We start from the raw sequence: 15618 nt of genomic DNA, 5'->3' as shown, positions 1-15618 counted from the left end.
CACTACTAAGAGAGGAAGTAGTCAAGCAGTTTGGTCATGTCACCGACAGAACTGGAGTATACATCCCCCGCACAGAAACACACTCTCACACACTCAATGCTTTGTCACACTCTGTCATTCACTATCTCTCAGTACCTTTCTCTCTTCGACAGCAACAGAAACTCACACAGATACACTGAACAAACACACTCTCCACTACTTTATACACCAACCCCTCGGACATAGCAGAGGTGCCTGGGAGTGTTGCTCTCAATATGGTGAGTACAACTTAACTGTCAACTAAATTTAAATTTAAAAATCACTTTGTAGATATCAGAATTACTCTGGAGTGCCAAGATTTTCTGAAAGTAAGCTGCTATTAGAAATCTTTGTAGTCAGTAGTCGTTCTTTCTTGTACACATAGATTTGACATTGCCATATGTCGGAGCAGGTTATTGCATGTATGAATAGAGAGGAAACATTGTAAAATTTAAATTGTATGCTACAAAGTGCTTTCAGTTATTCTAATATATGGTTTAAGACCCATGAGCTTATTTTGATTTAATTTTATTTTTGACGTTCAAGGCATTTTGTGTTATTTCTTTACACATATTATGTAAAAGCACGAGAAGTCACCATTTGGGTTTTTTTGGGTTTGTGTCAACTAGATTGAGCAAGAGTTTAGCCTCCACTTTTCATCACACTGGAAATAGAAATAATGGTTCCTCTTTGCTTTGACCAAAAGACCTCATTTTTCATTCTCTTCTCAGCAGGTTATTGGACTTGAAATGTTCTTGTGCTTAATGACAGCACAGACTAGTATTTTCATTTTTATTGCAGTAACTAGAAACCTATTCATCCAGCAGCTGACGTGTCTGTGGTCAAGGATGTGGTTCTCACCTCTCTCCGTCCATTTCCACATAATAAGAGTAACACCATACTAAAATAATTAATTAAATGACGGGGAAGCCCATATAACCTGTACTGTTTTACAGAATTGCAACTGCAGAAACATTTAGAGAAGCAGTATTTGCAACTGTCTGGTATAGAACATATTGAGTAATTTTTACTGCGGTTTGAGAAACAGAAGCATAATCAGGAAACTTTTCACCGTTTCTTCCCTCCTGATTACATATTTAGCCACATGTCAGCCTTCATTTTAACACACTTTATTATGCCACCACTGCAAGATGTTACTGGCAACATTAAAGTGCCTCTCCACCCTATGACGCCTCCGTTGGCTTGAAAAGTGGGTGGTAAAAAGTTGAAAGTCTCAACAAAGTGAGCAGCAGTGGATAGCTTGACACTTAGCGTACGTTTTCAGTGAATGTATGACAGATACAATGAATTCAAATTGTAACTAACATTATCCACTTCTCCATTGTCTGTTCATATGTCCAGCATGCTATAATAGCTTCTGGGTTACGTTAATGCAGTGGTTCCTGCGGACCCATATTTGAAAAGATGTAGTCTCAGGAATCCTCGTCGATAAGATTTAGTTATTCTATAGCTGTCTATACTGCTGGCAGTGAAGACTGTGAAACCTATAAACAGAATAGTCATTCTCATAAATTCTCTCAGTGTGCAAACTTCTTGTCAATGAAACAATAATGCAATTAAAAGATTCCTGATGACCCCGTAGAACCCCTGTAGGACCCCAGGTTGCATTAAAGGTTAAAATAATATTATTTTATGGTAGGTCAAATTTTTCCGCAAAAAGTATTGCAACCTCTCCTTTGGCCTGGTGGTCTCCTGTGACAGCTATATCAAAGAAATGCAGGATGGTGCACTTCTTTGTACTTCCTAACACTGGATATAGGCTAATCATGCCCACACACACAATCTTTTCTGCCTCACTTAAGTTCTCCGTTTCTTTAAGTATGGAAAATGGTTGAAAATGAAAAGAAGCAAGTCCCACTGTTCCCCACAAAGGACATGGGTTAAAACGTGTATTTTGAAAGTATATATAATATATAAAGTTAAGACTCTCATAAAAAAACATCCTTGAGAACAGAAACAATATATGTTCATAAATTTGATCACTTATCTCCCTTACTGCCAAAAATGTGTTTGCTGTAATTCCTGCCTTTTTGACAAGACAAAATGTGCTTTGTTGGCCCTCACCCTGTGTGTTACATCACTAGAAAGCCCAGGATGTCCTCTTCACACACCCTTAAGACTCAAATAGTCTAAATGCATGGTGTTTGAAATAAAAGCCTCAGTATCATGTCTCCCACAGAGGACAATTAACAATTGCTGGTGAACATTAATGTAGCAGCAAACAAGTATTTGCCATGTAAAGATAAAGTTGAGTGATGGCATCCTCAGTGGAGAACACACACTCCGTCTGTGGGTGGTGTTGCGTAAGCTGCTCTGTTCATTCCTAATACAGCTGTCCCAGCAATATGTACCTGTGAGTTCTTCCGTATGAAACTGTTGGCTTTGACTGAAATGGCTGTTTGTTTTCTTATCTACCTTTGTGAATTAAATCTTCCTTTTGACCAAACCTGAGTTGGTGGTTGTTGGAACAGTGGAAAGACTAACAAAGACGGTTTAGGTGTTTTTTATTAAGAAGAAGTAAAGAATCTTACGCATTAAAAAAAAAAAAAGGTCTATCTCTGTAGGGATTATTTCCATAATGAATAACAATCCGAGCCTGTCAGTGGCAAAATAAAGCACTTTTAGTGGACATACCTTAGCAGGTGCATTTAACACCAAGGATTATGTTGCAGCAATTGTAGCCTACTTACTGAATTAAGGGTTTATTTTGAACAGTGGAAAGACAAAGATGGTTTCAGTGAGTTTTATTTAGTTTCTGTTCAGAGTGAAGTGCGTTTTTACGATTATCAGTGAGGTACAATTACTGGTTTTGTCATTCTAGTGGACTGTAGTGGATTTGTTTTGGTGTGAGATGCTGGTGCTCTGGTGCAACATCTAGTGGTGGCGTATTTTGTATATATATCGTTAAATATATTATCATTATTATATAATACTAAGCCGGGGCGAGCGGGCAATATATCCAATCTCAGCAATTTCTATGGACATAGCTAATGGCAGAGGCAAAGAGACCTAAGAGGAAGCTGGAGGAAGCTAGGAATAGAAAAGAGAGTGACCAAGCATGAACCTGCCGAACAGGAATAAATGTCGGACTGGCTTTTAGTCATTAGCAGCTTCTGAAATAAAAGACTGCAGACTGACGTTGAGCTGGCCTTCTTCCTATTGCTACGTTTTGCATTGTTGCACTTGCTTGATGTTTGGCTTTGTTAGCATAGTTGTTGACTCCTAGTTTTTGGACACAAGTAATATAATCATAACAAAAAGTACAGATGTCAGTATTTTTGACAGTGGTATTGCAATCTGAAACTGGGGGTGCCTAATTGCATACCAGATCTTAGTGTTGCTTTAATGCCCATATAAGACTGAGAGGCTCAAACTGAAGAAGTGGTTGTAGCCATATCTTGGATGACAGACAAGTCCGTGGAACTGGTTTAAGAAGGTCAGAAGAATTGGCAAAGCTGCAAAATGTTCAAACTGGACATTGTTTTCCCAACAATTTTCCATAGTTATGTTTAGGCAACACAAAGCACCTGGTATCAAAGATCATTGTTTGATCATCTTTTTCAATATTTAACCGAAACAACAGTATTTTCCTACAACTTCTATACAGTAATTTCTCTCTTAAACATACCGTATAAACTATAAACAATTAACACTGTATAATCAGGTGTCAGGAGGAGACAAGAATCTTTAATCTTCATATTCAATTTATTTGTGCAGATTAAAAGAGCTCACTGGTGAGACCTTATGTGATACTAGACTGTAGAAATAGTCTGTAAAATAATAGTTTGTATTTTCCATCACTCACAAACATCATACTGAGATTAAGTTACAATAACACACAGTAGCTTTGTTTCTCGACTGGCAACTAAATGCCTTGGTGAAAGTGTTTTTTTTTTTTACACTTACTGTTACAATGTTCAAGTTGGGTGTTACTGTGTGAAATACATGTTAGATCTGACATTCATTATACTTCCCATTTAGCTTAATATAGTGCATTTGTACTTTCCGTTGTACAATTTTCCATCACTTTTACTGCTCTGCTGCAGGAATAGCAGTGGCTGTGTGTCCTAGCGCTCTTATCTCCACTTCCTGGTATGGTGTCTCTGTCTTCAGTCAAACCAGCCTGATTAAAATAGGTGTGTCTGCTGTTCGGCCAGTCCTTTGTGACATAACCGCACGATACTGAATCAAACTCCCCCAACATCTGACCACTCTGCACACCTCTGGGCGCTCATTGGACACACTTTCAGATTCCAGATGTGTAAATGGCTTATCGATGCATGTCATAGCCAAAGCAACACTACAGAACTTTCACTATAGACTTATAAGACTAATAAACAATCAAACTGCAACAATATACCTTTTGTTTACCTACACTGGAGAATGTGAACAAGGTATATAATTAACCAATGATAAGCCAGTAACGCAATACAAGCTGTGGCCTGAAAAGTAATGAGGCTCTTTATATACCCGTTACCTGCAGCAATTAACCTATGTTTGCTCAGTAGTAAATGTTTTCACCACTGAGTTTATCTACCATATTAGAATATGCTTTTACCTTTTATCGTTCTCTTTTCAAATATCACATTTGCTTTTCATTTGTACATTTTAATTTCACATGAGGTAGTAACATGAATTTGATGCCCAGTTCTCATCTTCGTAGGCTACATTACCCACATACTCACAATAATTTCCATATCACAGAATGGAGCTTTTAATTTGATAAATGAAGGGAGCTCTGTTATATAGATTACAGGACTTTGGCTTTTGGTTGCCGATGGTGCTTAGAGTACTCTTATCACAGAGATAATTCAGTGATGAAACACAACCATGGGAAGCTCCTGATTATCTTGTTATGTTAAGTGGTATTACTTTCCTGTTAAAACCATTGAGAACAATGTTGTTAAAGTTGATAAATTACTTTTTTTTGATAGAGGCAAATTTGATGTAAACACAAACATTTTACTGAGTGATGGTGATAAACACATAACTTGCAACTTTCTGTTTCTATGTAATTTTTTATGTCAGTCTATTGAAGTGTGCGTCTTGTTTTCGTTTATTCCTCTTTTTGCTTTCGTCCGGCAGTTTCTGTATCTGGTTTGGGACTTGTGTTTGCTGTTGTCATTTTATGCTCTGGCATGCATGTCACATCCTAATTTTATTTTCAATTTTGGTTTTCTTATCCTGGTTATTAACTCCCCTTCTGGTCCTCTTCCATTCTTTCCAGCAAAACAAATCTGATGTGAAGGCCATCATGGCTCGCTTCCAAGCGAGTGGGGCCAGCACTGACGAGACTTCTTCCACACCACCGGCTGGACGTATCAAACCACCCCTGCACCCCACCCTCTCCTCCGGGCCGCCCGTACAAACCAAGAAACCTGTCTTGGAGAGCCTCTCAGGCAGTGCAATAAATGTGCCTCCTAAACCCAATTTCCTGAAAAATACAGTATCATCCAAAAGTGACACAGAGGCACATGAAAACAAAACTAAAGCCCTGGTTAGCAGGTTTGGAAACGCACAAGATGAAACCAGCACCAATAGCAAACCTTTCCTTGCTAATAAACAGCACCTGGCCTTGAAACCAACAATTTCACAAGCTCTTGAAAATAAAGGCCCTGGACAGAAGCCACCTCTCAATAAGCCCCCCCTCAGCTCCACTATGTCCGACGCCAAACCTGCCATTCCTAAACCCCCTCCAGCAGTCGTCTCCAAGCCCAGTTGGGTGAAAGAAGATAGTGGTGGGGGTGTAACCGGCTCCACACCACACAAATTTCCCCCTTTACAACAAAAACCGAGCAGCAGCTTTTTAAAATTACGTCAAAATGACGAGATGGCAGGAGCTAACACGGAAACAGCGAACAAACCATTAGTTCCAGCAAACTCTACTTCTAAGCCGCCCCCCAACTTCAAGACTGCTCAGAATATGTTCAACAAGGAGAAGGACAAGACTGAGCAGTCAGACAGTGATGTGAACGCAAATGGAGCCAACAAACAGCCCCTCACTGCTACTAACTCCATCTCTCCTCCCAAACCTCCAGCCAGTAAAAAGCCTAGCATTAAAAAGCCCTCTAAGCTTTCTCCTCAGACCAGCAGCATTAATGGGGATTCCACTTCAGGCCCCAAACGTAACCCCCTCCCCAACAGTTTAGCTTTGGGCCCTGCTCCTGCCAAGCCCAACCGACCACCCAAAGTCAACCTGGAGAACTTTAAAAGAGGGGCTAAAGCCTCTGATGATGGTAAGTTGGATTTGTATTGACAGCTTTGTTTAATAGTGACACCAAAGACATATGAACAAAACTACTGATTATGAGATGATTTAACCACCAATCCATTGAGTTAATATATTTAATTATTTACAGAAATTAAATCAATTGTTAGTATGTTGCAATGCATGACAAAGTTGCTTGTATTTTAATGTGTAGTCACAGACAGAATAGTTACAGCGTACTCTAACACTCCAGTCTCAGAGATGTGTGATCACACTTTTAGGCCCACATATAAACTCTAGCAAGCATTTTCCATTTAAATTCATCAGAAAGTTCTCAGTTTTACTTTTGCAGGCCGTAAAGAGCTCTGTTAAAGGTGGCCCTTTGCTTATTTATCTACTAATTACACTTTAATTTCACAAAGTCATTTGATATTGCTGGATTGATGCTGATGTGATAAAACTATAAAGTTCTAATGGAAACCATTGCTTTATGAATCGGTAAAGTTTGGGCCTGAGTCTGAGTCTTAAGTCTAAAAACTTAACTGATTTCAAAACTGTAGAAGTCACGGTACAACTGGAGTGAACTTCAACACATTTGAAGACACACACTTGCAGTCATGCTGTGTATGTGTCATTTGTGATGACTATGTGCCAATTCAGAAAGCAATGTGTTGAACAAATGGCTTTAATTGCTATGAAATCTGTAAAGTGAGGCCGAAAGGGGAAGTTTTGGGAGAGAAATTCTGTCAGCCAGACGGGACACGTGTGTGGCCCCACAGGCATGAATACTTCCACCACAGTATCCAGCTGCATTTATTTACATCCTTTGTTTTCTATTTTGTAAAATATGTCTTTGATCCCCTGCATCATATGCAACAAATACAGGAAATCAGTGTAAAAGATGTAATTTTATATCTACCATCTGATATAATCAACACTCTCTCAATGTCAGGCACTTGCTGTCGAGAGGATCAAATGACAGAGGGTGGCAAACAGTTTGCAGATCTTGTTATAGTCTGACAAAGAGGTTGTTCCTCTTATTTTGTTGTCTCAAGTGCATTTCCTCTGTATCACTAGCGACGCTACTTTGGACAGGCTTTGTGAAAATATTTCAGAAGTGTGAAAAGACTGCCTTCACAAGTTAGTGTGGTTTCAGTGTCGTTACAGTGTGTAGCCTGCAGTTTACTTTAGGTCATTTGACCAACGCAAACAACTTATGTTTGTGCATGATAGCATTAAAAGTCAATTTATTCCATTATACCATTTTAAGATAAGTTAATGCAGCATCTGAATTTGCATTTTATAATTCTGTCTTAAATGAGTGCAAGTTAAACAGAAGTGCCTGTAAAGGCGTTAAGAGCTTCAGATAAGAGACCAAAGTCACAGAGACACTCTTGGTTCCTCTATTTGCCCCGGCTAAGTTCCCTGTCCAGTTTCTCCTTTCTCCTCCCCCCGTCACTTTCTGCTCAGTTCACCACATGGGGAAGTAAGTTCCAGCAAACAGGGATAGTTTCGAGTTAGAGGCACTGTTTTTAGACACGTACCTGATCTAAACAGATTTCCAGTCTGAGGTGAAGGCTGACTGTTGGCTGGCATGCATAATACAACGAGGCCAAATACTGGAAGACCAAAAATAACAGTTGTGATGTTGTTGCTCTTTTATTTGAATATACATTTATTGCATAACCACGGTTTGTATGACCTTTCTCAAATGTTTGGTTCCCCTGTTATGTGCTTTCCCATTCCCATTATGCACTATGTAATCTTTTTTTCCTATTTTACCTTGAAACACATGTAAGATTTTAGGGTTTAATATAAGTTTAAGGTAGTTGAACTTAAGTATTTCTACTAGTTTATGACTGCATAAATGCAATTTCACTTACACAACCTATGATGAGCTTATGCAACAATGCAACACTACTCCAGCAATGTATTAAGACATATAGTTTGCTTGGAACAATAATGTGTGTCTGATTTGAGCAAAGACATTTTCCTCATTAAAATCCTTAAAAAGGCCTCTTCTCCTCCTACCTCAGTAGAAATTCCAGCATCTATGAATATCCAAAATTAGTTTATTTCTAAATGTTTCCTGATGGACAAAATATGTCCATTCTCAGTGTGTGTGTGCACTGGTTTCTTCATCACACTTGTATAAGTTGCATACTGGACCAGAAATGACATCCAAACTATTTATAATGTCAATAATTAAGCCTGTAGGCCCCACCCTTTATAATCCACTTTCACTAGATAAGTGTGAAAACATCCTTCTAGTGTCAAACTCTGCACAGACATCATTCTGCACAGTAAAGCTTAAACATCCAGCTGTAGGAACAAGACGAAAAACTGATGTCTGAGTGAAGGGGGGCTTGTATATTTAAGTATATTTCTGAGATCTTTCTATTTATCTGTACTTGTACATTCTGTATGTGAGAGTCACTGAAGGCCACTGGTAAATACACTTATATTTTCTATTTCAATACCATATGTTTCTCTTATAGGTCCTGGCACATTGAAAAAATCTATCATCCCAACTCCTCTGGCCTCTCACCCCAGTAACCAGAGCAACCATGCGCCCCCAAGTCAACCCCCTCCGCCTGCACTTCCTAGTCTGCCCCCACGACATCCTGGATCTATGTAAGTCACACATTCGGGCACACGCAGGCACAAACACACTCACAAATGATTTATACTGCTGCTACTGTATATGTTGTCTGGGTAAAGCTGCTCCAGTTAACGAAAGGTGAACCCTGACTCTGCCTTTCAGGATACAGCAAGAGGACTTCTATGATGATGTTGATGAATTCAGCAGTGCTCCTCCTCCTCTGCCTCCATCCACAGGTACAGTATCGGTTGCTATTTGATCAAATGCAATGCATCATAACTGCCATGTTGCAAGCCATTTATGTTTTTAGCACCACATGAAGACAGAATAGGACTGTGTGATGCTGAACCTTGCACTATATTTACAAATTAGAAGACACAGATAAAAGGAAGTATATTAGTCAGTCTATTTTGGCAGTGTCTTACCGTTAGCAACTCTTTATCTTCTTTGGGTGGGGGTTGGTGGGGGACATTTGCTAAATCTGTCAATAGCTGTCTACACTCCAGTTTAGTTCTCATTGTATGCAACTCAAAATATAAACTGTTACTGTTACCAAAATACTAAAAATAGTCTGAGCTGAAGTGTGAGTCAGATCATGACGATTGTAGTTATTCCAAAAGGAACTCTTTTGTAATGTTGATTCATTGTTTCTCTTTAGGTCACCCAAGTCAGAGAGGAAAGGTGAGACACCCTGAATTACTTTTACCTACATAAATACAGATTTACATGTGCAGAGGCAGATACACGTTCAGATGAAAAGGAACACGCATGTGTGTTCATAAAGACAGTAGAGGTACATGTACAAAGCAATCAAAGTGAACAGGGAGTGCTGCTCACTGACTGAACCAGTAGCTAGTTGTTACTGCTGTTTTTACTCATGTCTTCTCTGACCCAGGGGGAAAGCGACAGTGACGGAGAGACGTATGAGGATCTTGATGAACGATGGTGAGAGAATGTACTTCATGTACATGTTTATGCTACAGCTCACCCTGTCTTCACATTTGAATCAGAAAAAAAACTACATTTACAATGTTCTCTTCACTAGTTGTAAGCACATGTTTAACAATTAATTTCTACACTTTGCTCCCTCACTTAAGCATTGGTTTTAATCCCAGTTCAACTAAATTTATGTCTACCTTTGCTAACACTGCCCTCTGGTGGTCGTTCATCAACATCTCCTTTCTATTGATGAAAATAGAGAAGCAGATAAACTTTCTTTTATTAGCAGCTTTGTCTGTTCAAGGAGTCAGTTAGGGGTCCTCACTGGGATCATTTTAAATTTAAGTTATGCATAATTTTTTGTAATTTGTGTTATCTATTATAGTTTGTATTTTACTTAAGCATGTCTAGTGATCTGCTGCAGATAAGCTTAGGCTAAAATACTATAATAAATGCCATTATTAAATAATAAATAATAAGCTGGACATTTGTTAGCTTGTGTAGGCATTTGTATTTTACCACAGCCAATTTGTTAAATTGTAAAAATAAGTCATCTTAGGAGCATCTGGTAGTCTGCCACAGAGTAAGCCACATCTTGCAAGTGCATTTGATTATCCATCAAATCTCTCACAACTTATAATTAATAATTAACTATAATCAGCTGCCAACTGTCTGTCGCTCTCGCTCTCTAAAGGGAAGCGGCTGAACAAAAACAAGAAAAGAAAGACGAGAAGGAGGAGAAAAAACGGCTGGAGGCTGAGAAGAAGGAGCAGAAGGAACGTGAGAAGAAGGAACAAGATGCCAGAAAGAAGTTCAAAGTGAGTAAACTAGACTGGAAATATCATCGAAACCTGATATGACACTTTGAAGGGATAGTTCAGCATCTGGGGAATGATATGCTTGTTGACAAAATTGATACCACTGTCATGAGATGGTATCAATCTTCAATCTTCTTGGTATGAAGGTGAATAAGCGTATTTCCCATAATATCAAACTCTTCTTTTAATAACATGTACAACACGTTCCTTATTCTGAGACCTGTTATCTATTATATACAGGGACATGCAAACACACAAAGGTCTGCCCTGCATATGCAGACACTTTGTCTGCCCCTGTTTGTAGTTACATTTGTGTCTTCTGGGACAAATATCTTCTTCTGTTAAAACCATGTCATAAATAATTTGGTTTTGTTTTTTTTGTTTGTGTGTGTTCGTCCACGGCTGTGTGTGTTAGTTGGTTGGGCCCCTGGAAACCATCCACCAAGGGAAGGCCCGTGTGGATTGCAAAGGCAGTAAGACTGACCTTGCTCTGAAGCAGGGAGACTGCCTGGACATCATACGTGTCATGGGCAACCCAGAAGGGAAGTGGTTAGGACGGACGCAGGATGGATCCAGTAGGTTCACATAATTATGCTTCATTGGGCTTCTTTTCTTCTCTTCTTTTTGCCTTTGCTTGTAGTCTTTCACCTGTCTAATTGTTTTTTCCAGTCCCATCTTTCAATTACACTTTTCAATCTTATCTTATTTATTCTCCAATCTATTCACATTTGTCTTTTATTAATCTATATTTTAGCTAAAAACATGCAATAAATTATACTCAGAATCCCAACTTAGGGAAAATAAATCAACTCAATATTTCACTTCATTGCTCTTTGTTTCTAACAGTTGGTTATGTGAAGACCACTTCAGTGGAAATTGACTTTAACACTCTGAAGAAATCTCGACCTCAGCAGGCATATGACCCTGAGGTATACGATGACATCGATGTGGCTCATTCTGATAACAGGTACCAATGATATTGAATTATATATTCTAACTAGGGACGCACAGATATATCAACCAAACATCAGTATTAGCCGATATAATCCTTGTTGACTAATGGCATTATGAAAATTTGTGTCATTCAATAACACTAGAACGCCATTGTAGTTTCATTTAACTGCGTGTTATTGATAAGTTGCCCTAAAAATGTGGGTTTTACTGCAGTTGACAGTTTCACAGCAGTTGATAATTGCATTAAAATTAGAATACTATATATAAAACATGGTTTATCAAAATTAAATTTAGATTTTTTTATTTAACTTATAATTATTTTAGAAATTATGCACAACTGACATTTTTTAAATACATTTTTAAATGTCATGTACCCCCTGCAGTAGTCTAGAGTACCTCTTGGGGTACTAGTGGCCCCATTTACTGACTTAGATAACCAGATTGATATGGTTCAATATAAAGCCACAGCAACATGCTGGTTAGTTTAGCTTAGCACAAAGACAGGAAACAAAGGACAACCATGTCTAAAAACAAATGGGAGTTTTACTTTTGGACCCTGTGTACTTTATGTATCACTTCTCCAAATTATATTGAGAAATTAAATTTCACTAAATTATTTAATGTTGATGTCAATTTTTTCTCTCTACAGTGGAATCAAAGGACCAGGAGGTATGCTTAAATTTATACAATATTATAATTCATTTCTTTATATTCAGTTTGCTTTATATTTAGTTCTATTCAGTCTTTTCATTCAGTTAATGCCCATGTTGTTTTACTGAGAATGAAATATGTCGACAGTTACATTATGTATTCGCTTTTTTTCTTCAGTTGTCTTACCACCGCTACCAGGAGACGGAGGAGAAATATATGATGATGTTATTGATCCAAACCTGGAAGTCAGGTGGGAACTGGTATATTTTTTTTTACAAGAAAAGGGTAAATAGGGAATGAGTATGTCAGTGTAATATGCTTTAAGTCTTTCGATATGAATGTTAAATGGAAATAGATACACAGGAAAGATTCAAAAATGAAACCGAAAAAGAAATGCAGGTCTTTTCATCCTTGGTTGGCTCTCTAGTCCCTTGGACTCCAGCTCTTCTCTTATGAAGCCCCGTAGCTTCCTGCGGATGTTTGACCGGAACAGACGTCCTGCCAGCTCTAAAGTGTAAAATACACTCAGTAGTAAGACTGATCACAGATCCACTGTCCACTGTTTTTGATCCCTAATCTTTCAGCCATCGCTCCCCTTTTAACAGCTAAACACTTCCTCTCCGATTAAGTTGAATGTTGATTTTCTTCCCAGATCAGATTAACCTTCCCCCCTTACTGAATAACACAGAATGATGTTCATTTGCAAATTGAAATCTAAGTGTTGTTTTTGATTACAATCAGTGCAGCTGATTATCTGTGATTTTACTAATCTTCTCGAGTCATTTGCATGTCTGTAACTGATGTATGAATGTTGACCCAATCAGAAAACGGAGGCATCACCTGCTAATGCCCTCAAAAGCATGTTTTAACAATTATACAAATTAAAATATTGTATTGTAATTCATGAATATGATTATTAACTTGGGCTGCTTTGAATCATATTAACCCACTATTAATTGATGATATTGTAATGATATAAATTATGTAATATTTGAATACGTTTTCTTCTGTTGTGCCAGAGTGCCTCCACCCAGCCAGTTTACTGCAGATGGGAATTCAGGTATAACTCACCGTGACAATAGTACCATGTTTTGAATAGATATTTTATGAAAAAAGATATTTGTTTCTCAATATTTGTCCTTCCTTGGTTGCTACAGATCTACTACTTCCATGGTGGCTAATCTTTAACTTGATTTATTTATATAGCACCTTTAAAATAGTGTTCACAAAGGAAAGACAGAAATAAAGAACAAGAATAACCAAGATAGAGGGAAGACAATGATCATGACAGATAAGGACAGTGAAAGTGATAGCTGTTTAAAAATAGATGCACAAATAGAAGAATAAAAGCTACAATACAATTTACAATAAAATAGAATACAATAAAAATATGGCTATTAAATGGGTTTTAAGATGTGATTTACAAATTTATATCTGTTAATGTTAACTTGTGTTAGCAACACACCTCTATGTTCTTTAGAGCTGATAACTGATTTTTAGTATGTGTATTCTGGTTAAAATATGTTCTTTCCAAATGCATGTTGATGTTTGGTGTCTAAAACTTAAAAATGTAGCATCTGACTTCTCCCACCTGTTATCACAGATCAGCCAGGAGCGATTGATGAGGAGATATATGATGATGTCGACTCTCAAAACGTACCTCCCCTGCCTCCCCTCAGCAGGTACAGTTACATCAATTTAAAAATAAGAAATCCTTACAATAATTCCCAAACTGTCAGGAGATGGTTCACAAAAAAATAAGTAACCAAAGTAACTAAATATTATACTCAATTGTTTGTTGGTTTTGCTCTCCAGCCTTTTAACCCTGAAAGGCAAAAACAAGACAGAAGAGATGGACCCAAAGAAGCAGAAGAAGTTTGAGAAAGAAGAGAAGGAATTCAGGAAAAAGTTTAAAGTTTGTTTTTCCATCATGTCTTTAATCGTGTTCATCAATCCAGTCCTCTTACTGTCACACCTGCTGAAAAACAGCTCTTTAGTACAAAAACCTTTTGCTCCCTCATTTAAAATGTATTAATAATATTGCTGTATTACTTATTTTAATTCATTAGAATATTGTGTATAATCATAGTCAATATAAAGTTAAAACTTGATTTCTTAATGCTGCTTGCTTAGTGACAAACTATTTTTGTCATTTTCACTCTCTTTTAGTATGAAGGGGAGATACAGGTGCTGTACCAGGTGAACATAGTGCCAAATCTCACTAATAAGAAGTGGAGTGGGAAAGAGCTTCCAGTCAAAGCAGGAGAAAAACTTGACGTCATTGTTAAAGCTGTGGATAACAAACTGATCTGTCGGAACGAGGATGGCAAGAGTCAGTATCTGCTGCCCTTAACAGAATTAATCAATACATGCTATTATTTTATCCCTACTCTACTTAACACTAAATTGGACCACCCATCATTCCATCTAATGTCTGTCTGTCTGTATTTTACAGTTGGTTATGTTTCGACCAGTTACATTGTTACGGAGTAAGTACCACAAACACTCACACAGTTATAGTCAGAGACTAAATAATATAATATACTGCCTGTACTCATCATCAACTTTCATTTTCATTTCCAGTGATTGTGACATCTATGATGATATTGGAGATGGTATGTTAATCCAGTTAATCCTCAATTCTTCATCATTACATATATAAATTATATCAGTCGACCTTAATCACCATGTATAATACGAAATATTATGTTTTCCAGATTGCATCTATGACAACGATTAAGAAGCATCCTGCGTCGAATTTAACCTGAGAAGAAGCATTTTATACTGTTTTACATTTGTCCATGTTATTTATTCTGATTATTGGTGATATGCATTGGGAGCTGCTTTTGGTTAACCTGATAATCAGACTGAATAGTAATTTCATTTCCACTTCATTATTTATTCATCAGAATTTGAATTTCTGAATAAATTGTGAATCAGGCTAGCTTTAATTATTTTGAACAATGTCATCTTTTTACATTTGATTCTTCAAAAAAAAAAAACATCTTGTAAAAGTGGGAAACATTTGTTGGAACAACAGTATTTGCATATTTCTGTTTTGGACCACCTTTAGCAACTCCACAGCACTGTCTTTAAATGTTTGCTTCTATTGTGTAATGCAATTTTACAAGAATAGTTATGATTTGAAAACATGACTTGCTATTTTGTTTTTAATTAATGTCCATGATATGATACTATATGTATATTCCATTTTATCAGAGCTAACCGGTGTCTGTTTCTCAAGCTTCAACATGTAGACTAAATAACTTTGTTAGTGCCAATGTGTCTCTAAAATACTGTAAAAACAATTATGACATACATACAATTTTGGAAAAAATTGTATGTGGACCTGAATACAAGACATCAAGACAATGGTATTGTGAATTAAAGAAAGTTTATTCTAAAAA

The 15618-nt window shown here is 37.4% G+C and overlaps 1 protein-coding gene across 3 annotated transcripts; it reads left to right on the top strand.

Moving 5' to 3' along the window:
* fybb (FYN binding protein b) lies at window positions 1–15618 on the top strand. Of its 3 annotated transcripts, XM_035668463.1 has the most exons (19): window positions 4–257; window positions 5267–6275; window positions 8746–8881; window positions 9012–9085; window positions 9508–9530; window positions 9745–9794; window positions 10483–10606; window positions 11022–11181; window positions 11453–11573; window positions 12210–12229; window positions 12389–12461; window positions 12639–12725; window positions 13231–13271; window positions 13815–13893; window positions 14027–14126; window positions 14381–14543; window positions 14667–14700; window positions 14795–14826; window positions 14929–15618. In XM_035668463.1, exons 1-19 carry the CDS (start codon window positions 255–257, stop codon window positions 14949–14951), a joined length of 2352 nt encoding a protein of 783 aa, XP_035524356.1. In that variant the 5' UTR covers window positions 4–254; the 3' UTR covers window positions 14952–15618. The 3 variants fall into 3 exon arrangements, 2 of the variants coding, with proteins under 2 accessions (XP_035524356.1, XP_035524357.1); XM_035668464.1 differs by lacking the exon at window positions 12639–12725; XR_004796944.1 differs by lacking the exons at window positions 14027–14126; window positions 14381–14543; window positions 14667–14700; window positions 14795–14826; window positions 14929–15618 and having other exon boundaries at window positions 1–257; window positions 12639–12742.

This window comes from Morone saxatilis, unplaced genomic scaffold (genome assembly GCF_004916995.1).
Source record: "Morone saxatilis isolate NCDOM2014 unplaced genomic scaffold, NCSU_SB_2.0 Contig21, whole genome shotgun sequence".
Lineage (NCBI taxonomy): Eukaryota > Metazoa > Chordata > Actinopteri > Moronidae > Morone > Morone saxatilis.
The sequence above is the reverse complement of the archived record's forward strand: the minus strand, read 5'-3'. Positions and strand labels throughout refer to the sequence as shown.